Genomic DNA, 24,505 nt, shown 5'->3' with positions numbered 1-24,505 from the left:
TGAGGTGATAGCGCGCATGCCCACAAGGAGGGTTCTGCGTGCTCCCTTTGGCATACATGCCATAGGTTCGCCACTACTGGCATAGGGGATAACTTGGTGATCAATGAGGTGTCCCGACCCTGGAATTGAGGCTCTTAATAATATAGTAATAATAATAATCTTTATATAGTGCCAACATATTCCGCAGCGTTTTACAGTTTAACAGTTTCAAAACACAAGTCATAAGTAACAACGTTAACAATACAATAATTAAAGCAAAAATAGACAACACTGTTTGTGAGAGCTTACCATCTACAATGAGGTGAGGGAGATATAAAGTAAAGGTGTGTATTTACAAGGATGGTCCAGCCATCTTGAGGTAGTGGGGGATAGATGGGGATAGTGAATCGGCTACACATGAACACTTTCACATAAAATTACTTTGATTCGTGAATGTGATAGGCCGCTCTGAACAAATGTGTTTTGAGGGAGCACCTAAAATTATGCAAATTGTGGATAGTCCTAATTTCTTGGGGTAGAGCATACCAGAGGATTGGCGCAGCTCGGGAGAAGTCTTGGAGTCGGGAGTGGGAGGTATGGATTAGTGCGGAGGTTAGTCGAAAGTCGATTGCAGAGCGCAGCTGTCGGTTAGGTAGATAGACAGAAATGAGGGAGGAGATGTAGGGGGGTGCCACACTGTGGAGAGCTTTGTGGGTGAGAACAAGTACTTTGAATTGGATCCTATAATGAATGGGCAGCCAATATATTCATTGGCTAAGAGCGGACGCGTCCGAATACCGATTAGCCAAATGGATGACCCTGGCTGCTGCATTAAGTATGGACTGGAGAGGGGAAAGTCGATTAATGGGGAGACCAATTAATAGTGCATTGCAGTAGTCCAGGCGGGAGTGTATCAAAGCGACAGTAACAGTTTTTGTTGTTTTCATGGTGAGAAAAGGGCGGATTCTAGAGATGTTCTTTAGGTGTAAGCTGCAAGCCCTATCCTGTTCTTCAGCCCTATCCTGAATAGAGTGGAGATGAGCACTGTTTGTGGAAGTCTGGCAGCTTTTAACAGAGCTTCCAATAACAAACTTAGTGCAAACCACTCAGTTTACCAGATCTCAGGTGTTGCCCTGGCCTTCACCTTTTAATCATTGTACAGGGATCTGGACTTACACAGGGACCCCTGGGATGGTGCCAGAGTCAATGGCTGCCCAATTTAGCAAGTTAGTGGCAAGAAGAGTCATCATTTGAGGTTGATGCCAAGAGGTCAAGTCACAGACAAAATCAGAGAACAAGAGGGTGGTCAGAATACAAGCCAAGTCCAGAGAATGGGATAAAGTGGGACAACACAAAAGGAGCACAGAACAGACCTATAGACCACATAAGCAGAATTATTGACTGGCAGTGAAAGTCAGAGTTTCCCGGGGCATAAATTGCTTATATTCCCATCCAGGGATCTCAGGAAGGGGTGAACCACTACCATAATTAACCCCATAGTGCCCTGATTTAGCTGAATCAAACATCCCAGAAAAAGCAGGACTGTCACTGTTGCGTTTCGCCTGCAATAAAGGTGGGCCACTGCCAAGCGGCCAAAGCAGTGATTTAAAAGGGGAAGAAGGTGAACCCAGGGAACTATAGGCTGGTGAGTCTGACTTCTATACCAGGAAAGATCTTTGAACAAATTATTAAACAACATGTATGTACATACCTGGATAAGAATGAAGTGATTAACCAGAGTCAGCATGGGTTTGTAACTAATAAGTCATGTCAGACTAACTTAATTTCCTTCTATGACAGACTCACTGATTGGGTGGATCAGGGAAATGCTGTAGATATAGTATATCATAGTAAAGCATTTGACAAAGTATCTCACACAATCCTTATTGAAAAAATGGCTAAGTATGGAATGGACAAGGCAACTGTTAGGTGGATTCATAACTGGCTTAGTAATCAGACCCAAAGATTGGTCGTAAATGGCTGCACATCAAGTTGGAAGAATGTCTCAAGTGGGGTACCACAGGGCTTTGTTCTGGGCCCTGTATTGTTCAATGTCTTTATCTATGATTTAGATGAAGGAATCGAGGGTACACTGATGAAATTTGCTGATGACACAATGTTAGGAGGGATAGCTAATACTAGAGAGGAGAGAGAGAGGATTCAAAAAGATATAAATAAACTGGAGCAGTGGGAAGCAACTAACAGAATGGTTAACAGGGAAAAATGCAAAGTACTACATCTGGGCAATAGAAATGAAAAAAATCATATACAGAATGGGAGGAATAGAGCTAAGGAACAGCACATGTGAAAAAAACTTGGGTATACTAATAGATCATAAACTAAACATAAGTCAATAGTGTGATGCAGCAGCAAAAAGGCAAATACAATTCTGGGATGTATTAACAGAAGCATACAGTCTAGATCACGTGAAGTAATTATCCCCCTCTACTCCTCTTTGGTCCGACCTCATCTGGAATACTGTGTCCAGTTTTGGGCACCACATTTTAAAAAAGACATCAACAAACTGGAGCAAGTTCAGCGCGACCAGAATGGTGAATGGTCTGCAAACCATGTCCTATCAGGAACAGTTACAGGATTTGAGTATGTTTAGCTTCCAAAAAAAAGACTAAAGGTACTGTCACACTTAGCGATGTACCAGCGATCCCGACCAGCGATATGACGCAGTCAGGATCGCTGGTACATCGCTAGGTGGTCGCTAGTGAGCTGCCACACAGGCAGATCTCACCAGCGACATCGCTGGGGACAGGGGTCGCTACTTACCTGTCACACCAGGCGATCCTGCGTCCTCCCGCCCGGCTCCACGCGTCACTCGTCCTCACAGCAGGAAGCGCCACAGGAAGCTGACGACGAGAAACAGTCCTGAACGTTCTCGCGCGATCAGCGATAACCAGCGGGGGAGCCGGTCGCTGGTAAGTATCAGACACAGAGATATCGCTAGCAATATCGCTATAACGTCACTAGTTATAGCGATATTGCTAGCGATATCTCTTAGTGTGACATGCCCTTTAGAGGAGACTTAATAGCTGTCTACAAATATCTCAAGGGCTGTCACATTTTAGAAGGATCATCTTTGTTCTCATTTGCACAAGGAAAGACTGGAAGCAATAGGATGAAACTGAATGGGAGGAGGCACAGATTAGATATTAGAAAAAACTTTATGACAGTGTGTGATGGTTCCCAAGGGTGAACCCACTGGACCGCGGTAAGCGAACCTCCCCTGGGCCAGGTGGACCACCCCCTATACAGGGAGTGTTAGGGACAGGCCCAGGGGAAACTACTCACCACGGCAGCCGGTACCCGAGGAGGACAGAGGAGACACAGCAGGAGATGAGAGAGGCAGGCGGACAGACGTGCAGGACCGGAACCAAGGTGGACGGAGGGGACGGAGACACAGGCTAGCAGGACTGGAACACAGGGATGTGGACAGGAAGATTCAGGCAGGCACGGCAGGAGCGCTGAGATACGGACTGGATGAAGACACAGGCTGGCAGGACTGGAACACAGGGACACAGACTGGAAGTGGACACGGGATGGCAGGCACTGGGAGAGACACAAAAGGAGCAGGTTAGATAATGTAGGACGACCAAGATAGGAAGCGGAGTAACGCAGCAGGAACTGGGAAGGTAGGCAGACAAGGGGCCAGGGTCACTTAGCTAAACACAAGGGAATATCAGGTAACGCCAGGGAGGAAGAGGCGGCCTGATAAGGGCAGGTGCAGAGGTGCTTCCGGGTCAGGACCTATAGTGAGCTGGGGAGAGAGGCCGGTCTCACAGAGAGGGGTGTGCGCGTGGCCGGTGGGGCCGGTCGCGTGCGCGCGCCTGACAGGAAGCCGAGACAGGAGCGGGTGCAGGAGAAGAAGAGCAGACGGGACTGCGCCGGGCCCGGTGAGTATGACGGGGCGCGGGCACGTGCGGCTGCGGGGCAGGCAGAGCAGGCAGCGGCGTGACAGTACCCCCTCTCTTTACGCGCCCTCTTCCCCAGACTGGAAAGAAATCGTGCCAAAATCCGAGGAGCCTGGATGTTCTCCCGAGGCTCCCAAGATCTCTCCTCTGGACTAAAACCTTTCCAATCCACCAGGAAATAGGTTCTCCCTCTAACCCTTTTCATGGCGAGAATGTCTTTAACCTCAAAGACATCATCAGCAGAAACAGGCCGAGGAGAACGAGTGGTAGAGGCATGGAATTGATTAAGAATCACTGGTTTCAGAAGAGAGACATGGAATGAATTGGGGATACGGAGCGAGGCGGGAAGCTTCAACTTGTACTTGTAAGAGACATCGTTAATGCGAGACAAGACCTCGAAGGGTCCGATGTACCGAGGACCCAATTTGTGCGAAGGAATCTTCAGGCAGATGAATTTGGAGGACAACCACACTTTATCGCCCGGATGATAAAGGGGTGGATCCAAGCGCCTCTTATCTGCGTGTCTTTTCATCCTTACACACGCTTGCTCAAGAGCGGTCTTGGTCTCCTGCCAGATCTTGGAGAACTCCCCAGATAGAAGACCGGCCACCGGCACACCCGAGACAGGAGGAACTGGCAGGGGTAAGCCAGGATGTTGCCCGTATACAATAAAAAAGGGGGACTTGGAAGAAGATTCGCTGACATGATTGTTATAAGTGAATTCAGCCCATGGAAGTAAGTCTGTCCAATCATTCTGATGAGCGTTGGAGAAGTGACGGAGGTAATTCACCAAAATTTGGTTAGTACGCTCAGCTTGTCTGTTGGACTGTGGGTGATAGGTGGAGGAAAAATCCAGTACGATGTTCATGGATTTGCAGAGTGCCCTCCAAAATCGAGACATGAACTGGACTCCCCTGTCCGAGACGATATGTTCAGGAAGACCATGAAGACGAAAAATATGATGGATGAAGATTTTTGCCAGTTCGGGGGCCGAAGGTAGACCTGGAAGCGAGAGGAAATGGGCCATCTTGGAAAATCTATCCACAACGACGAGAATGATGGTGCGGCCCGCAAAGCGAGGCAAATCAGTAATAAAGTCCACAGCCACATGCTGCCAGGGAGCCGAAGGGACTGGCAGTGGATGCAAGAGACCAGAAGGTAATTGCCTGGGGACCTTGTACTGGGCACATGAGGGGCAAGACACTAAAAAACTTCGCTTATCCTGAAGAAGAGTGGGCCACCAGTAGTAGCGAGACACGAGCTGAAGAGTCTTTTTGAACCCAACATGACCTGCAATTTTGGAGACATGGCCCCAGTGCAAGACCCGCTTCCTGTTGTTCTCAGGGACATAGGTCTTTCCTGGTGGTTGAGTGGACAGGCTAAGGGGTGCCACTGTGATGATCTTAGAAGGGTCCACGATGTGCATGGGCTCCTCTTCAGTATCGTCCGCAAGAAAAGATCTGGACAACGCATCGGCCTTGAGGTTCTTACTACCTGGATGGAAGTGGAGTTCAAAATCGAACTGGGCGAAAAATAAGGACCATCTGGCTTGCCGGGGATTCAGCCTCTGCGCCGTTCGAATGTATGCCAAATTTTTATGGTCCGTGTAGATCTTAATCGGGTGCACAGCTCCCTCTGATAAGTACCGCCATTCCTCCAATGCCAACTTGATGGCCAACAGCTCCCTGTCACCAATGGCATAATTTCGCTCCAAGATGGTAAATGTCTTTGAGAAGAAGCCGCAGGTGACATGTCGCCCAGAAGAGGATCTCTGCGAGAGCACGGCTCCAGCCCCGATGGCAGAGGCATCCACCTCCATAATGAAAGGCTTGCTGGTCTCCGGACGATGGAGAACGGGATCTGAGGCAAAGGCTTGTTTCAAGGCAAGAAAAGCTTTTTCAGCCTCCGAGGACCAGACGTGAGGATCTGCCCCCTTACGAATTAGAGAGGAGATTGGCGCAGTCAAAGAAGAAAAGTGAGGGATGAACTGCCGGTAATAATTGGCAAAGCCAAGAAATCGCTGGATTGCCTTGATTCCTTGAGGTTGTGGCCAGTTGAGCACGGCGGACACCTTCTCCGGGTCCATACTCAAGCCAGAATTGGAAATAATGTAACCCAGGAACGGGAGAGATGTCTGCTCGAAGGCGCTCTTCTCTAGCTTAGCATACAGGCGATCCTCTCGCAGGCGCAGCAACACTTGACGGACGTTCCTTCTATGTGTAGGCAAGTCCGGGGAAAAGACAAGAATGTCATCCAGATATACCACACAGGAGTACAGAAGGTCTCGGAAAATATCATTCACGAACTCCTGGAACACTGCGGGAGCATTGCACAGGCCGTATGGCATCACTAGATATTCGTAGTGACCATCCCTGGTGTTAAAAGCGGTCTTCCATTCATCTTCGGAACGAATACGAATGAGATTGTAGGCTCCACAGAGATCTAATTTGGTGAAGATTCGTGCTCCCCGCAGTCGATCGAATAGCTCCGGAATGAGAGGGAGCAGGTATTTATTTTTGATGGTGATATCATTAAGGCCCTGATAATCGATGCAGGGACGGAGAGAGCCGTCCTTTTTCTTGACAAAAAAGAAGCCCGCTCCTGCGGGCGAAGACGATTTCCGAATAAAGCCTCTGGCCAAATTCTCCTGAATGTACTTGGTCATGGCCTGTGATTCGAGAGAATTCAGAGGGTAAATTCGACCACGGGGTGGAGTAGAACCCGGAATAAGGTCGACTGGGCAGTTGTAGGGACGATGCGGAGGCAAGCTCTCTGCTTCTTTCTTGTTAAAAACGTCCGCGAAGGACCAGTAGGCTGAAGACAAGCTTGCAGGCGCTGCAGGAGATAGAAAAGCTTTGACTGGCTGAATGGGAAGAAGGCACGTAGAGTGACAGGATTGTCCCCATCGTAAAATGTCACCAGCTCGCCAATCAAGTACGGGTTCGTGGGTTCTTAACCAAGGAAGGCCTAAGAGGAGTGTATGGGATAACGATGGCAGTACAAAGAAGGCGATCTCCTCCTGATGCAGGACTCCAATCTGTAACTCCACCTCTTCGGTGACCAAAGTAACGGTCTCCCGCAGGGGAGCACCGTCGACCGAAGCTAACTGCGGAGGAGTCTCCAAGGATCTGACAGGTATCCTCAATCTTTTGACTGCCTCGAGCTGGATGAAGTTCCCAGTTGCTCCAGAATCTATATAGGCCACCTCGGAGGAGCGGCTGGAACCGAAATTCAATAAGACCGAGAGGGTTAAGGGTAGAGAGGTATTGCTAACACCTAGGGAGGCCTCTCTTACCTGTTCTAGGCAGAGGTGTATCCCGGCCTCACTGGGCAAGAGCGCAGAAGGTGAGAGGAACTGCCACAGTAGAGACAGAGACCTTGGACGAGCCTCTCTTGACGGCGCAGCTCAGCTGGCTTGAGGCGGTCCACCTGCATGGGCTCTGGCGCAGACGCTGCGGTGGAAAATCGTGAGCAGGAAGGACTGCGTGTGGCTGGGGTAGACCGAGAAGGCCTTCTCTCCCTGGCAGCTTCGCGAGTTCGCTCCTGGAAGCGTAGATCGATATGTGTAGCCAGGGAAATTAGATCCTCAAGGGACGTTGGTGTGTCTCGCCCTGCCAACTCGTCTTTGATTCGAGATGACAAGCCTCGCCAAAAAGCTCCTCCCAGGGCCTCGTTGTTCCATCCCAGCTCAGATGACAATGTACGGAACTGGATGGCGTACTGGCCTACGGAGAGGGAACCCTGGCGGAGATTAAATAGAGACTCGGTGGTGGAGGCCAGGCAACCCGGCTCGTTGAAGACTTTACGAAAAGTCTCCAGAAAAGTAGCGAGCTGGGAGACCAGAGGATCGTCTCACTCCCACAGTGGGTTTACCCAGGCTAGCGCCTCTCCCTCCAGATGGGATACCACAAAGGCCACTTTGGCTCGATTGGTGGGGTACTGCTGCGGCAACAGCTCAAAATGCAACTGGCACTGGTTAAGGAACCCCCAACATAATTTGGGATCCCCGCTATACCGCGGAGGTTTGGCCAAATGGGTTGACGGATGTGAGACAGGGGCCTGGACCGAGGCAGAGGTTTGGAGTGAGAGCAATCGGTTATCCACCGAAGCCATGTAGTTAAGTATGTGGGCTTGGGTGTCTCGCTGCTGGGCAAGCTCCTGCTGGAGACTGGACAGCTGGGACGCACTCCCCGGATCGGAGGCCTGTAAAGCTGAGAGACGGGACTCCATGGTTTTCAAAAAAGCCATGATCCGAGACTGATTCTCCCGTAGGATTGCTAGTTCCTTTTGGGCAGCGGCTGAGGTACCGGCGGGGTCCATGGCCTGATCGTGCTGTGATGGTTCCCAAGGGTGAACCCACTGGACCGCGGTAAGCAAACCTCCCCTGGGCGAGCGGGCCAGGTGGACCACCCCCTATACAGGGAGTGTTAGGGACAGGCCCAGGGGAAACTACTCACCGTGGCAGCTGGTACCCGAGGAGGACAGAGGAGAGACACCGGGAGATGAGAGAGGCAGGCAGGCGGACGTGCAGGACCGGAACCAAGGTGGACAGAGGGGACAGAGACACAGGCTAGCAGGACTGGAACACAGGGATGTGGACAGGAAGATTCAGGCAGGCACGGCAGGAGCACTGAGATATGGACTGGATGAAGACACAGGCTGGCAGGACTGGAACACAGGGACACAGACTGGAAGTGGACACGGGATGGCAGGCACTGGGAGAGACACAAAGGAGCAGGTTAGATAATGTAGGACGACCGAGATAGGAAGCAGAGTAACGCAGCAGGAACTGGGAAGGCAGGCAGACAAGGGGCCAGGGTCACTTAGCTAAACACGAGTGACGATCAGGCAACGCCAAGGAGGAAGAGGCAGCCTGATAAGGGCAGGTGCAGAGGTGCTTCTGGGTCAGGACCTATAGTGAGCTGGGGAGAGAGGCCGGTCTCACAGAGAGGGGTGTGCACGTGCGCGGTGGGGCCGGTCGCGTGCGCGCGCCTGACAGGAAGCCGAGACAGGAGCGGGTGCAGGAGAAGAAGAGCAGACGGGACTGCGCCGGGACCGGTGAGTATGACGGGGCGCGGGCACGTGCGGCTGCGGGGCAGGCAGAGCAGGCAGCGGCGTGACACAGTGAGGGTGATCAATGAGTGGAACAGGCTGCCACGAGATTTGCAATTGACTCTGAGCTGGTGGGAGGAGGCTAGCTGCTATGATGTTCCATTACAAGCAACCACACAGAGAGTGGGATTGCTGCTCTTTATTCCTTAGCAAACAAAAGCAGCAGCAGCATGGAGGAAATTTACAGCAGAACTAAGCAGTAAAGATGTGAATCCAGCACTGGGACGATATAAGTGACTTGCAAGAATGATCATCTCTGTCTTTCTGTGTCTTCCTCTGTCTGTTTTCTCATCCCCATCCCCTATCCACAAGGTATAATAGTATAAAGTATAATCTGACACCTCACTGTACTGGCACCCCATGACAATACAAAGCTGAGCTGTTTTTCAGAGTAGATGGGAATTCAGGAGGCTGGCAGGGGGAGGAAAAACTGGCTCATATTATTGATTTATGCAAACTTTGTAGAAAGTACAGTTCCCATTTTAACTACTCACTTTACTCCAGACTGACCAAAAGCCTTCCGTTGATCTGCTGCCAGAAACAAGTCAATTTATGTTACTGCAGCAAGGTGCCGTGCCAGTCTCCAAAGACCATGGCTCCTGAATTTACACAAATTTAGTGGATGTGGGCTGCAAAACTCATGAGTCATTCTTGCAAATTCATTTTTGGATTTCATTTTAATTTTTGTATAATTTGTAAAAGTGAATTCATTTATAGTGGAGAACATGAATAAACTTATCCAAACTTACAAACCTGCTAGATAAATTAAATTATATTAATGTCCTGAATCTTCAAAAACCACAGCACTTGTTCCTTTTAATCACTTGCCCAGTGGCAGCAGCCTTCTGGGCAGCAATTTTCAGTTCCCAAAAATGCCACAAACGAGCTGTTAATGACTTCCGGAGTGAATCTCTTTTGGGCCTGCACTCAGTGCGCTGCTCATCCATTGCAGGAACAAAAGGGATCACTCTCCTCCCAGGAAAACATCCACACATGGAATAGCTTGTTATAAAACCTATACGTCTGGACCTCACAGGTAAAAGTCTCACAACCTGCTGAATAGATGGAGTGCAGATGTGTGAGAAGAGGACATGGAATCCATTATCCTAAGACTTTCTGGGCGGGAGAACAAGAGATCAGAAGGAAAACATTAAAAAGAAATTTAATTACAGGATCAGGTTTAACTCGGGCAGATTCATTTAGTCATGAGTCCTGAATGTATGTTTTTTACAAGCGTGGCTTTTTTTCTCTCTTAAAGGAGAACACCTTGTTCTAATTTGTGACATGTTGTCTCTTCTGTTGGTCATGGTGTCACTTTTGTCTGGCATACTAAGATAGAGAACTGAACATTCATTTTTTGAATTTTCAAATTGAAAAGTCTACTATATTTCTATTACAAAACTTTCTCTATTTTTTAGCCATTACAAATTGACGCACATGAGCACATCCAGTCTGCACAGAAATCCTACAAACCATAGCAGACAGATCTCTAAATGGTTAAATATTCAAATTTATTTAACATATTATTCCTGCACTGTCCCCACAATAGAGCAGTCCATGTTTTATGTGGGCATAAGGATAATGTGACATTTGTATAATATAATGTAATAGCAACTGATTGAGGTTGAACCCTATGACATCCTCCTGACATCATGCCACCACCTACAGATGGTAATAACTGCCACTTGTGGCAAGAGGAACCTTGATTTAGATTTGGTTTGGGCTCTTTTGGTTCCCTCCTTTTTTTGGAAACAGATTTCCTATTTATAATAAATTGTGGCTTAATGTGTATGAAGTATTAATCCTAAGATTATTTACCAACGACGCCAATTATTGGGGTCTGTTATTTTTTCTTGTTTCATTTTATTGGGGCATCTGGTATTGGTGGCACTCCTGGTGACCAAATTACTTTAGGTTTGAAGCTTCATAATCATCATAGTTTTACTTTTGGAGTAATGTTGGGCATGGACAGTAATAGGCCTCTGCGAAAAAATATTGTTTGTGCCCTTTGTGTTCAGTAGCTGATCTGCAGACAGCATGTACTCATCATAGCATTTTTTTTTCTCAATGTACTTATCAGTTAAAGGTAGGTGGATCGACTACTTGTAGGATCGAGTGCAAGTCGAATTTCCTGAAATCCAAATTTGAAAACATAAAAATATTGAATAGCAGCTTGCAAAAAAAATACTTACCAGGCACCATTTCCCACACTGCTGAAGAATCAGAGAGCGGGTAAATGTCTTTTTTGCATGGTCACACAGGTTTCCTCATAATGTCCTGCAGCTATGACATCTTGTGGATTATCATACCTTGTACAGTGGTGGTCACAGTTCCTACAGCAGAGCTTATTTCATCTCCAGAGTCACTGGGTGAGCCTCTTTCTTCCATAGTGTTTAAGCTGTTATGGTCAGTCCAGTCCTCTTTCGCTGACCTGTAAAATGTAAGCTCTTATGGTCAGTGGAGTCATTTCTCGTTCACCTGTAAAATGTAAGCTCTTTTTGTCAGCAAGGTCCTCTCTTTCCTGTAGAGTGTAAGCTCTAATGGTATGCGGGGTGCTTTCACTACTTTCATAAGATCTGCTCATCTCTATTTTTAGTGACAACATATTCTAAAATCTAGCAGCTGATTGTTCGCTGATCTTCCAGGGTTCTGTTGCAAGCACCTCTGGTTATCAGCTGATCTTTGCCAGATGAGCAGCATTTACCCATAAATTTTCTTTGCAATGATAGCCAGTTAGAATTCTGGCTCTCATAGACCTGTTAGGTTTTCTTTAAGAAGCCCTCCTACTCTGTACTCATTACCTGTAACAATTGCACCTGTTTGAACTTGTTACCTACATAAAAGACACATATCCACACACTCAATCACACTCCAATCTCTCCATATGGCCAGGACTAAAGGGCTTTCTAAGGACACCAGAGACAGAATTGTAGACCTGCACAAGACTGGGATGGGCTACAGGACAATAGGCAAGCAGCTTGGTGAGAAGGCAACAAGTGTTGGCACAATTATTAGAAAATAGAGGAAACACAAGATGAGTGTCAGTCTTCCTCAGTCTGGGGCTCCATGCAAGATCTCGAATTGTGGGGTAAGGATGACTCTGAAACAGCTCAGGAATCAGACCAGAATTACATGGGAGGACTTGGTCAATGACCTGAAGAGAGCTGAGACCAGAGTCTCAAACATTACCGATAGTAACTCACTGCACCATCATGGATTAAGATCCTGCAGGGCCCTCTGCTCATGCCAGCACATGTCCAGGCACGAATGAAGTTCACCAATGACTATCTGCTTGATCGGGAGAAGATCATGTGGTGAGGTGAGACCAAGACAGAACTTTTTGGTATCAACTCCACTCGCTGTGTTTGAAGGAAGTAGAAGAATGAGTACAACCCCAAAAACACCATCCCAACTGTGAAGCATGAAGAGGAAACTCTTTGGGGGTGCTTCTCTGCAAAGGGGACTGGATGACTGCATAATATTGAAGTGATGGATGGAGTCATGTATCGTGAGATTTTGGCCAACAACCTCCTTCCTTCAGCAAGAGCATTGAAGATGGGTAGTGGCTGGGTCTTCCAGCATGACAATTGTCATGCTCGCCATGTCTGTCATGTCCGCCATGTTTGTTTTGGCTCATGTTCCCTAGAGCAGTGTGCACACTCACCTCATGACTGTTGGCCTGCAAGATGCCTGTGTTTCTGCTCTGCCTTCTGTGATCATCTCTGCATGTCTGAAACCCCTGATCATGTGACCTTTCCTGGGTTCCAGCAAAGTCGGGTTCTGCAATCATCTCTGCATGTCTGAAACCTCTGATCATGTGACCCTTCCTAGGTTCCAGCATTGTCTGGTTCTACAATCAGCTCTGCATGTCTGAAACCCCTGATTATGTGACCGTTCTCTGTGATCCTGGAGGATCTGAACTGGAAGTTCTCCCCTGGTCCTGACCCGGAAGTGAAGGTGCTAATGCCCTATATCAGACCGCCCCTCCCTATGCTCAGGGCCTGAGTATTGTGTTGCTTCCCTACATTGCTGCTTGGTCTTCTGGGTCACTCTCTCTATTCTGTGCTTGCACTTTGCTCCGTCGTGCGTCTCTGCACACGCTCCGTGCTCGTACTCCACCTCTTGTCTCGTGCCTTGTCTAGTGTTTGTCCCTCGTGCCATGTTTTGTCTCTTCTCTGCCTTGCCTTGTAGTTCTTCCTTGCTCTGATTCTGCTTCGTGTACCCTGTCCCTGGCGTCTCTCTTTACACGTGCAGGCCTCCGTTTTGTACCCTGTCCCTGGTGTGCCCCTCGGCACGTGCAGGTCTCGCCTTGTACTTTGCCCCTGGCATGCCCTCTGCATACGCAGGACTCTTCCTCCTACTCTATGCCTTGTCTCTGATATTTCGTGCACTTTTGCACCTCTCATACTAGGCTTTGCAGTGCTGTCTCGCACGCGTCTCTGTCCTGTACCTTTGCCTAGCCCTGCCTTGTGGCTCCGTGCCCTCTTGCACGCACCTGGTCACCCATTGCCCGCCTGTTGTGCCTCAGCTGTGCCGCTCTTGTCGTGCCTGCCTGTGTGCCTCAGCCGTGCCCGCCGTCCAGTGCTATAGTGATTACCGCCTGTGTGTGCCTCAGCCGTGCCGCCTCTAGTCGTGCCCGCCTGCCTGTGCCACCGCCGGTACTGCCTACCGGTGCCCCAGCCATGGTTTCCGTGCTCCCTTGCACTCACACTGGTTCTTGCACTGTGCGTTTTTGTGCTACTCTTGCACAAGTCTTTCACTTTCCTTGCTCTGTCCTGAACCTTGCCTCCCTGGCGTGTCTCTCTTCACGCTCAGGCCTCCATCCCTGTACCTCTCCCTGACGTGTCTCTCTACACGCGCAGGCCACTGTTCCTCTACCTCTCCCTGGCGTGTCTCTCTACATGCGCAGGTCACCGTACCTGTATCTGTCCATGGCGTGTCTCTCTACAGGCGCAGGCCTCCGTCCCTGTACCTCTCCCTGGCTTGTCTCTCTACACGCGCAGGCCACCATTCCTATACCTCTCCTTGGCGTGTCTCTCTACACACGCAGGCCTCCATCCTGGAACCTGTCTTGCCTGCCGGATTCTGTAACCTGCCGACCGCTGCCAGAGGTCCGGACCTAGATGACTGCGGCCTGGTGTCTGAAGCTGACTTCCACAGCCTGATTCCTGGATCCTGTCGGTCGATGCCAGCACTCCGGATTCCGTTGCCACCGTACCCTATCTTGGATCCTGGCGTGTCTTCGGGCACGCACTCTGTCTTGAACCCCGGCGTGTCCCTTGACACGCATCATGTCTCTAACTTTGTCTTGTCTCCTTGCATGGAACCCTGGTCTGATTACTGGATGCCCAGATCCTGCCGATCGACCATCAGAACCACAGAACCTGATGTCCTGGTTGATCTTCGCTTGCTGTCCAGAGTCTGATGTCATCGTGCCTGTGCATCTTGCACGAACCATGCCTTGAACTTTGGTGTGCCCTTGCACGCACCTTGCTTTGTGTTTCCAGTGTGTTTATGTTTGGTACCTGTTTGACCCTGAAGTGTTCCTTAATGAAGTTACTTTGAACTAACGTCTTGTCTCACCTTGTCTTGTTTCCCTGAGCCGGCCGTCTGGTCCAGCTGCCGTGGTGGCTCACCCCCGTGGTCCTGCCAGAGGGTCCACTCATTCAAGAAAACGACTCGGTGTAAGCTGACATTCGTCACAACAAAGAACTGAAACGCAATGCCAGGGCAACTAAGAAGTGGCTCCTTAAGAAGCATTTCAAGGTCTTGGAGTGGACTAGCCAGTCTCCAGACCTGAAACCAATAGAAAATATTTGGTGGTATCTGAAACTCAATGTTGCCCAACAACAGCACCAAAGCCTGAAAGATCTGGAGAAGAACTGTATGGATGAGTGGACCAAAATCTCTGCTGCTGTGTGTGTAAATTTGTTCAGGAACTACAGGAAAGGTCCAACCTCTGTAACTGCAAACAAAGGTTTCTGAACCAAATATTAAGTTCTGTTTTTCTATTCTATTAAATACTTATTTCAGGCAATAAAATGCAAATTAATTTTATAGAAATCATACAATACGATTTTCTGGATTTTTTTTTAAGATTCTGTCTCACAGTTGAAGTGTACCTATGATAAAACTTACGGACCTCCCCATTCTTTTTAGGAGGCAAAACATGCAAAATTGGCAGTGTATCAAATACTTATTTTCCCCATTGTATATGCATGTATCTGTATGTGCATTCTTGTGTCTGTAAGTATGTTTATAAGTGCAAGCAAGTTCCTGTATGTATGTATGTGCATGCATTTGTATGTATGTATAGGCATGTATCTGTATGTATGTGCATGCATGTATGTATGCGCATTCATTTGTCTTTATGTATGTACATGCATGTGTCTATATGTGCATACAGGCCTCTGTTTATATGTGCCTGTTAATGCATGCCTCTGTATCTATGTGCTGCATGCATTTGCATGCATGTCTCTGTATGTACATACACAAATGTTTTATTCATGCATGTCTCTGTATGTGATACGTGTATACGTGTATCAGTATGTATGTGTATGTTTGTCCTCCATTCATGCATGTGTCTGTATGTATGTTCTTGGCATATGCATGTATCTGCTCCTTGTGTCCATATCCGTGTATGTGATTTGTGTATACATGTGTATGTGCTATATGTGTATACATATATATGTGTGTTTAACATACAGTGTTTGTGTCACATACTGCATCCGCATTTCTAAATCACCCTACGCATGAGCAAAATGCTGCTCATTCATCAGGTGATTGGATTGTTTATGGAGGAACATAAATCATTGTTCTCAGCAGCACATCGCCCGGTGTAAACTGCAGATGTGCTGCTGATAACATGATGCTGGGGACAGATTGATCTACTACTGATCGCTCTTCCTCAGCCGGTGTGAAGAGTTCAGTAACCAACGAGAGGAATATTGTCGATCACACTTATTTAACGGCCTGAACTCAGAGCAACCAAAATGTTTCTGTGTGATGGTGCAATATGTGAGTATTTGGGGCCCCACTTTAAACTTTTGCCCAGGGCCTCACTTTGTCTAAAACCAGCCCTGATAACAGTGGTATAACAAGTAATACAACATCCTGCCTAAAACAAAGGAAACAACAGCAAAAGGTCCAAGGTTTTGGAATGTCCTAATTAGCTGGAGACATGTTGAGTAAACTTTTTTGCTGTAAACATTACCAAACCTCAAAGTCTAACTGCTGAGCTGTCATCACTGACATTTCAGATTTTTTTAGTTCCCATTGTATATTTAAAAACAGTAATGGATGCAAATTCCAAGGCATCTACATAAGCTTATGGTTCTTGATTGCATGTCTTGCTTAAAATCAGTTGATTACACAGATACAAGGTTTCCCCCCTCAAAGTTTGTGAGAATGTTTTTGGAGAAACAGGAATAAATGTAACAGTTCAAAGACGTAGCAAGTATCTGCTTTCTACTCAGTTTAGAAACTCTCCTTCAAGTTTCAATAAATATATAAATCTATACACATACAGGGTAAAATTTTAGGCAGGCGTGGAAAATATGCTGCAAAGTAAGAGGTGATGGTTTATTTTTGTCTATTAAGAAAATGCAAACTGATTTAATGAAAAATGGAAATCAATATTTTGCCTAAAAAAACTAACAACTTTTTATACGTACACTTGTTCGAAGTCAAAGAGTTTGTAGGATTATAAACTGGTAAAATTGGTTACTCATACACCTAAGACCAGGGTCACACTTGCAAGAAACTCGCACAAGTCTCGCATCTCAATACCCGGCACTGCCGACGGCACTCGGGACCGAAGTGTGCGGCTGCATGTATTTCTATGCAGCTGAGTGCTCCGATCCCGAGTGCCGGGTATTGAGATGCGAGACTCATGCTAGTTTATCGCAAGTGTGACCCCGGCCTAATAGGTGATATTGATCAACATTTTCTTATATAGGTTGAAGCATAGCCAGTAACTGAAACAGAAACTGCAGTCCAGGAGTCTTAAACCTTAGTGAATAACAAGCAAACTTGGCTACAATGGTTAGGTTGTGGAAGACAGTTTCTTGCCATAGGTTATATACAATGGCAAAGCTGAGCACAGCAAGAAGAATCAATGTAATTATATTGCATCAGCAAGGTCTGTCCCTGGCAAAGATTGCAAAGTAGACTGTAGCAAAACAACGGTCCCAAACATACAGCCAATGTCATTAAGAACTATCTTTATTGTAAAGAAGAACGAGGAGTTCTGGAAGTGATGACAAGGTGCCCATTGATGGAGCACTGATCTCAACACTGAGAATTCTAGAGAATTCAGGAAAAGACAAAAAGATTTGTGAAAGCCTACAGCATTAATTTTTAGCATTTTTTCCCTCATCTGTAAAAATTTGCACAGGTGCATTAGTGAAATAAGTGGCAGATAAATTATTAAAATACTAATCAAGCAAAGTGGTTGTCTCTTTATGGAAACAGAGAATTTACATTGGCTGCTCATGCCGTTGTCGCTGCAGTGGGAGACTAGTATTACATGTCGCAATTTAGATCGATGATGATAATGCCTGTAAAGTGCTGCGGAATATGATGGTGCTATGTAAGCAAGCAGAATAAATAATAACAAATTTGGTTCATGGATGAGATAATTTAGGCACGCAAGAATGAATGTAATGATTCTGGATTTTGTCTTGGTTAACTTGGCTTTTCACCTGTACAAGTGACTGTATACGATTTATTTGAGAAAATTAAATAAGTTTTTTATATTTATTTTCTAGAATGCTACACTGTCAACGGAGCTGATTATAGAGGAATCCAAAACCAAACATCTCTGGACTGTGGAAAGCCTTGCCTCTTCTGGAACGAGACATTTCAACATCCATACAATACTTTAAAATATCCCAATGGTGAGGGAGGATTGGGAGATCACAATTACTGCAGGTATGAATACCAATATTGGTAGAGAATTGTCATGTTATATAATTTCTGTATATACAGTATATATAAAGTTATACTCTGTGGTGCTAAAGCATGTAAATAAGAAATATATTAAATATGAATAGCATTACTGCTTTAGATAATAAGAAAAAATGGAAATACTTAGCACACAATTTGGCCAATACATGCATGCCCAGCAGCAACGACAAGGCGTTCTCCGGTTTCACTGGGAACCTATCTAGTGTGAACACCTCTCTAAATTTATTGGTAGGTAAGATCCTGCTGCAATTAGAACCGCCGTAGGCTGGTGGGTGGAGTGCTCGATCAGAGAGCTAATATACAAATAACAGAAGACTAAAGGTACCGTTACACATAGCGATGCTCCAGCGATCCTGACAATGATATGACCTGGTAAGGATCGCTGGTGCGTCGCTACATGGTCGCTAGTAAGCTGTCAAACAGGCAGATCTACTCAACGACGCAGCAACGATCCGGCGATTGATATAACGACCTCGGCAGCCGTTGGGACCTTGTCACACAGCAGCTTTTCTGTCGACTCATGCCTGCGTCCCTGAGTTCTGAGTCACCAACGAGGTCGCTCGTCGGCGTCAAACACAAAAATGCATGCTGGCCAGCGGGACACCAGCAATCAAAAAATGGCCCATGATATTCGAGCACGATCAGCGAGATCGCAGCCGGGGGCCCGGTCGCCGCTATGTGTCACACGTAGCGAGATTGCTGGCGAGGTCGCTGTTACGTCACAAAATCTGTGACGTTTCAACGATCTCTCTAACGATCTCGCTATGTGAGATGGGACCTTAAGAGTCGCCATCGTTATGCATAACAAGTAAATAAAGTTGCACCCTGTAGTGCTAAAGCACATAAATATGAATTACTAGCTGAAGAGCCCGGCGCTGCCCGGTAATAGTAACTAACTACGGTTACGGTTACAGTTAGGTAGTGTGCAAAGCTGAGTGTATAGCCCCACCCACGCCGCATAGTCACATTCACTATTATATCCCACATCATCCCGTCAGCCAGAGCCACCGAACTACTACCCCTAATATCCCATACCGTCCCGTCAGCCAGAGCCACCAGACTACTAATATCCCACATCATCCCGTCAGCCATAGTCACTGGACTACTACCCCTAATATCCCACATCATCCTATCACAGCCGCCAGACTACTACCCCTAATATCCCACATCATCCCATCACAGCCGCCAGACTACTACCCCTAATATCCCATATCGTCCCGTCAGCCAGAGCCAACGGACAACTACCCCTAATATCCCACATTATCCCGTCAGCCAGAACCACCAGACTATGACCCCTAATATCCCACATCGTTATATATATAAAGCTGAGTGTATAGCCCCGCCCACTCCGCATAACCACATTCACTATAATATCCCACATTATCCTGTCAGCCAGAGCTACCGGACTACTACCACTAATTTCCCACATCATCCCGTCAAAGCCAGTAAAAGTAGAATAGTGAAATTGCACAGAAAAATGGTTCACTAAGATCCCAGGTCAACTTGTAATTTGTCCGGCTGAGTTGCTCATGGATGTACAGCATCTGTATGCAGTATAGTATCATATTTAATGGGTTGTTATGGGAAAAACATTACATGTTATATGGGTATATTCAGGTGAATTATGGGGAAAGTAGCACTTTAAAAATCTCACAGCATCAGAGCACAGTAACACATCAATAATGCATAAAAGTGTCTGTGAGAAAATATTAAATCCACATGACATTTAATATTTGCTCTTTCCTACATTCATGTGTGTCACTTAATGATACCACACGGGAGGGGGATTCATTTCTGTCATGTGCTCACTGCTCCTTTCTGGGGGCCAGACGATGGCTGGTGCTTATGTTCCTGGGGATGCTACTAGATTTCTGCCACCATGTCAGTGTTTGCTGAGGTGTTGTCACGTGGGAAAACTTGCGCATAGCAACCAATCACAGCTCAGCTGCTGTTAACCAGCTCTGGTGAATTGAGAGATGCTTAGTGATTGATTGCAAGGAAAACTGTTGGTCATAACAACCAATCACAGCTTAGCTTCTTTTGAACAGCTCTGCTGAAATGAAAGATGCTTCGTGATTCGTTGGTGATACACACACACATACACACATTGATTTTTATATATAGAGATAAGAAATTCGAATAGCATTACTGCTCTACATAATAAGAAACAAAATGAAAGTATTTCCATTTTTTACATATATAAAAAATGGAGATTGTGTGTAATACATATATATATATATATATATATATATATATATACTGCTCCAAAACATAAACGGGAACACTAGGCACTCTTACTGAGCAGACACATAGATGTTAGTGACCTTCCTATCATTTCTGCCTCTGTTGTTTATTCCATTGGCACAACAGCAGGAGAAATTGAATCACAATCAGTGTTGATTTCACAGAAGTGTGACTGACTTGGAGTTACATTTTGTTGTTTAAGTGTTCCCTTTATTTTTTGAGCAGTATATATATATATATATATATATATATATATATATATTACACACAATGAACCCAACATAAGTGGTCAGTATGTCTGTCTTGTTCTTCTAGTAGGCTTGATTGATTTCCATGAAGCACATGAGCAGCACCTGCAAAATGAATCAGCAGTGGGCTCCACTGAGGAAGCTAGCCAGTCAAATGCATCATACAAGAGACTGACAGTGCTACCATTTTATTACTGGGCACAGTTCTCTTCCTAGACATTTCCAGAACTGTAATCGCTGTGTATGTGCCCCGAAGAGTTGGCATCTGTGATTGGTAAATGTAGACTTGCCAACTGTGCAGAGGGGAGAAAGCGATATTTTTAGACCAAGTTTTGGCTTCTAACACAGACTACAGCAGTGGAAGCCAGCGTGAAGTTGTATAGACAAAGGAATAAAGTGATTTCCATAGTACGTTGTGCTGCTGTGTGTGGCTGTCTGCTGCCAGTATCAGACTATCTGTCTAAACACTGCAACCTGCTTCCTTGTAATCTAGGTATTATGGGCATCTCCCAATATTTTGGGCTGTCTAAAGCGGTTTGTAACTTTATAACTGATGAGTTTGAGGAATGAATGTGATGTAAGTCGCTGTAAGAATGGGCTGTTACAGGATAGGTCTGCTCACTCACATATTAGTCTCAATTTTAAGTATTTGCTGGGAAACTGTTATATATGATACAATGATGTGGAAAGTAGATGGGGGTTAATTTATTTTAAACAGTTTTAGGGTCAAATTTACAAAACTAACAATATTTGTTGATTGTGTGAGTGAAATCTTTAATTTAAGATTGAGTAGAAAAAAGTTGATTTTTTTTACACTTCTAGCTACTTGGGATTAGTTGTAACAATTCAGTTTGGGGCCTGTTGAAATGAAGAGCAGCTATGGCCAATATTGGATTATGTATAATTATGAACACATCTGTACATATGGCAAAAATTATTAAGACTGGAGTTTCAAGTTTCATATGGAAGTTGTTAGCAGCAGCCCACTGGGGTTAGATGTGCCAGCTTAAAAGGAATCTGTCAGCCGTTTGTTTTGCTATGTAATCTGAGTGGAGCATGAAGTAGGGGCAGAGACCCTGATTCTAGTGAAGTGTCACTTACTAGTCTGTGTAGTGTAGTTTTTATAAAATCACTATTTATCTGCTGCAGACCTAGCAGTTCTTTGTATGCTGAGCCCTGTGTAACCCTGCCCCACGATTGATTAGCTTTCTGTGTACACTGCGCATTAAGAAAAAGATGCTAACAATTACAGGATCAGGGTTAGGCCTCTTTCACATATCCATGTCTCCAGTACGTGTAGTTTTCACACATACCATAGACACGTACACACGTAGACCCATTCAAATGAATGCGTCTGTGCACATGTCAGTGTGTTTCCATGGACCGTGTATCTGTGGACAAAACACGCTGACATGTCAGTTTTTTTACCATCAGCGCGGACAGCAAAACGTCCTGCACACGGAGAGCACATATTTATGTCCTCCATGTGACACGCATTGGCACCAGGGAAGAAGTGCTATAGTAAGCGCTGTTCCCTGGTGGCAGGTGCTGAAGACGGCTTTCATCATTCTCCCCTGCTCTGCCGGCGATCGACGCGAGCAGAGGAGAATGATGAGAGCTATATTAAAGTCTGAACGATGACAGCAGGTGGGGACTTTTGGGACTCTTACCCCCATCATCCAACACTTGCTGCCGCTAATAACAGTAACAGTAGGTGCGGATGATCGGGGTATTCCACAGTCGCTGGCTGCGATCTAACGAATTAAAGGAATGAAAAACTCAACATGGGTTCCCCTCTATTTTCTTCAACCAACCAGGCAAAACTCACAGCTGGGGGCTGCAACCGTCAGCTGTTTGCTTCAGCAAGGAAGGTTATCAAGAATAGAGGGGTCCCACGCTGTTTTTTTTTAGTTATTTAAATAAATAATTTAAAAAACGGCATGGGCTCCCCCCATTTTTAAACCATCAGCCTTGCTAAAGCAGACAACTGGGGGCTGTTATTCTCAGGCTGGTAAGGAGCACAGCATCATTCACCACCGGTGATATCATTGAAGCCAGGCTGAACTGCGGTGACCTCAGGATCGTGGGAAAATGCCAGTGATGATGTCACCGCTGGTGATTGATGCTGCGCTCTCAGCAGCTCCTTCACCAGTGGTTTTCAGCTGGGACGGTTGCATCTTGGCATCGTCCAGGTCGAAAACTATTTAGACCAGACTAACAAGATAATACGAATAAAGATAAAGGAAAATACCAATCATAAAATATACACATATAAACAACAGAGGAATGCAAACTCCAGCCATAAGCTTCTGACAATGAGTGCTAGACAGGGCCCAGATTATATAGTAGATGGTAGTGGCTAACAGTAAACAGCTGAGAGCCTTAAGGCAGGAAAGTTTGTAGGAGCTCTCAACTGAGCAGACTAACCCCTGCACTGCTAAAAGGAACGTGCATGATTTAATATGAAGGTGAAGTGCTTCTAATCACTGCAGGAGTAGGAGAAATCAGAAACCCCACAGTATGATGCCCCACAGTAGGATATCCCCACAGTTTCCAACAAATAATGTGTATTTGTATTCCCCAGATGCATAGTCTTGGTCAGTGCTGTGTACTGAGGCTCCATACAGTTACAATGTAGTGACGTCATCCCGCCTGTTGAGCTCTCAGACTCATAGGCTCATTGGTGAAAGAGATATCCTGAGGAAATTAAGATGCCAGGTGGAGGGCAATTGCATGGTTCGGGCTACTGTTTGCAGCCCGTTGGTTGTCCTGTTGTGCAGCCCACACATGGCATTTTGTGAAAGCCCGGAGCCCCAGCACTTCCATGGTTTACTTTGTGATGGACTTCGGGAAAATGGCTGCCGGGGGTGACGTCTTGGCACTGAGATTTTATCTTCCAAGATCTTGGTGCTGAGATCTCCATCTGTGCATGCTCTGCCCCCAGCAGCAATTTTTGCAGAGTCCACCGCAATGTAAACCATGGAAGTGCAGGGGTCCCGGGCTTCCACAAAATGCTGGCGGAGCCCCTGCACCACCGAACTCATGCAGTGTCGCACCTCCAAACACCCCCTCATTCCAGCCTGTGGCCTGCAGCAATGCGCCACTCTTGCCTCCTCCAGCAGCGACCCTAGGACCCTGCTTCACTGCGGCCTTTAAGGTATATTCGAATTGTAAGACGCACCCCCATTTTCCCCAAAAATTTTTGGGGAAAAAAGTGCATCTTATAATCCAAAAAATATGGTATGCCACTTATATTACATAATTATGGTTATTGACATCCTTACTGCCTGACTTCACTGTACACAAATGTTGAAGCTAACACAGGGCGGTAGTTTTGTTGACGAAGTTTCGGTGATGTATGGTAGATGCCTGTTTTCTTGGTGCATATTGTATCTGATTTTTGTTGAGTCTCAGTAATCCTTTCTATATTGTGTTTCTTTCTTTTTTACATAACATTGAAACGGGACATCATTTTTACCCTTTAAATCTCCCAACATAATTTTTCATCTCTCAACTCAGCTAAACTGCATTGTTGCCAAACAAGATCACAAAACTGCAGAAACTTCAGGGGATCACCCAGCTCCACTGAAAGCTTGAATATAGATTTTTTGCATTAAAATTTTTAAAATCTATTCTAAGGAATGCCAAGTGGAAAGTTTTATAAGCAACTTTACAAAACTATGGAGAAGATTTATCATTGGTATCTTAAAGAGAAGCTGTCATCAAAGAATGAGCTGTTTTAAATCAAGTCTTTGTGTTATATTTATTTTTTAAATTTTGGCAAAGTGTTGTTTTTTCCATATTATCATCTTTATTAAAATAAAAATAATTTCAATCATGTAGTTTCACACTGGCTACTGCGGCTTGTTTAGACTCATTCAGGTTCAGGTTTCAGCAAGTCTCCATATGACACAGGATTATAAACAGTATCCACCAATCACAATAGGTGATGTCACAGCTACATCTCCCTTCACAATGACCTCTGCACAGGCTCATTAGACACAAAATATAGGGTTGGGGTCTGACTATTGT

The 24,505-nt window shown here is 46.0% G+C and overlaps 1 protein-coding gene across 1 annotated transcript in view; it reads left to right on the top strand.

Annotated features, from left to right (window-relative positions):
• KREMEN1 (kringle containing transmembrane protein 1) overlaps window positions 1-24,505 on the top strand; it is a 254,774-nt gene that overhangs the window by 96,865 nt on the left and 133,404 nt on the right. The window contains exon 2 of the mRNA XM_073558918.1: window positions 17,783-17,945. Within this exon, the coding sequence (XP_073415019.1) occupies window positions 17,783-17,945 (163 nt within the window). The remainder of the gene's footprint in view (window positions 1-17,782; window positions 17,946-24,505) is intronic.

This window comes from Dendrobates tinctorius, unplaced genomic scaffold (genome assembly GCF_039654945.1).
Source record: "Dendrobates tinctorius isolate UK_male_01 unplaced genomic scaffold, ASM3965494v1 ptg000003l, whole genome shotgun sequence".
Taxonomy (NCBI): Eukaryota; Metazoa; Chordata; class Amphibia; order Anura; family Dendrobatidae; genus Dendrobates; species Dendrobates tinctorius.
This window is presented reverse-complemented; position numbering and strand designations above follow the sequence as displayed.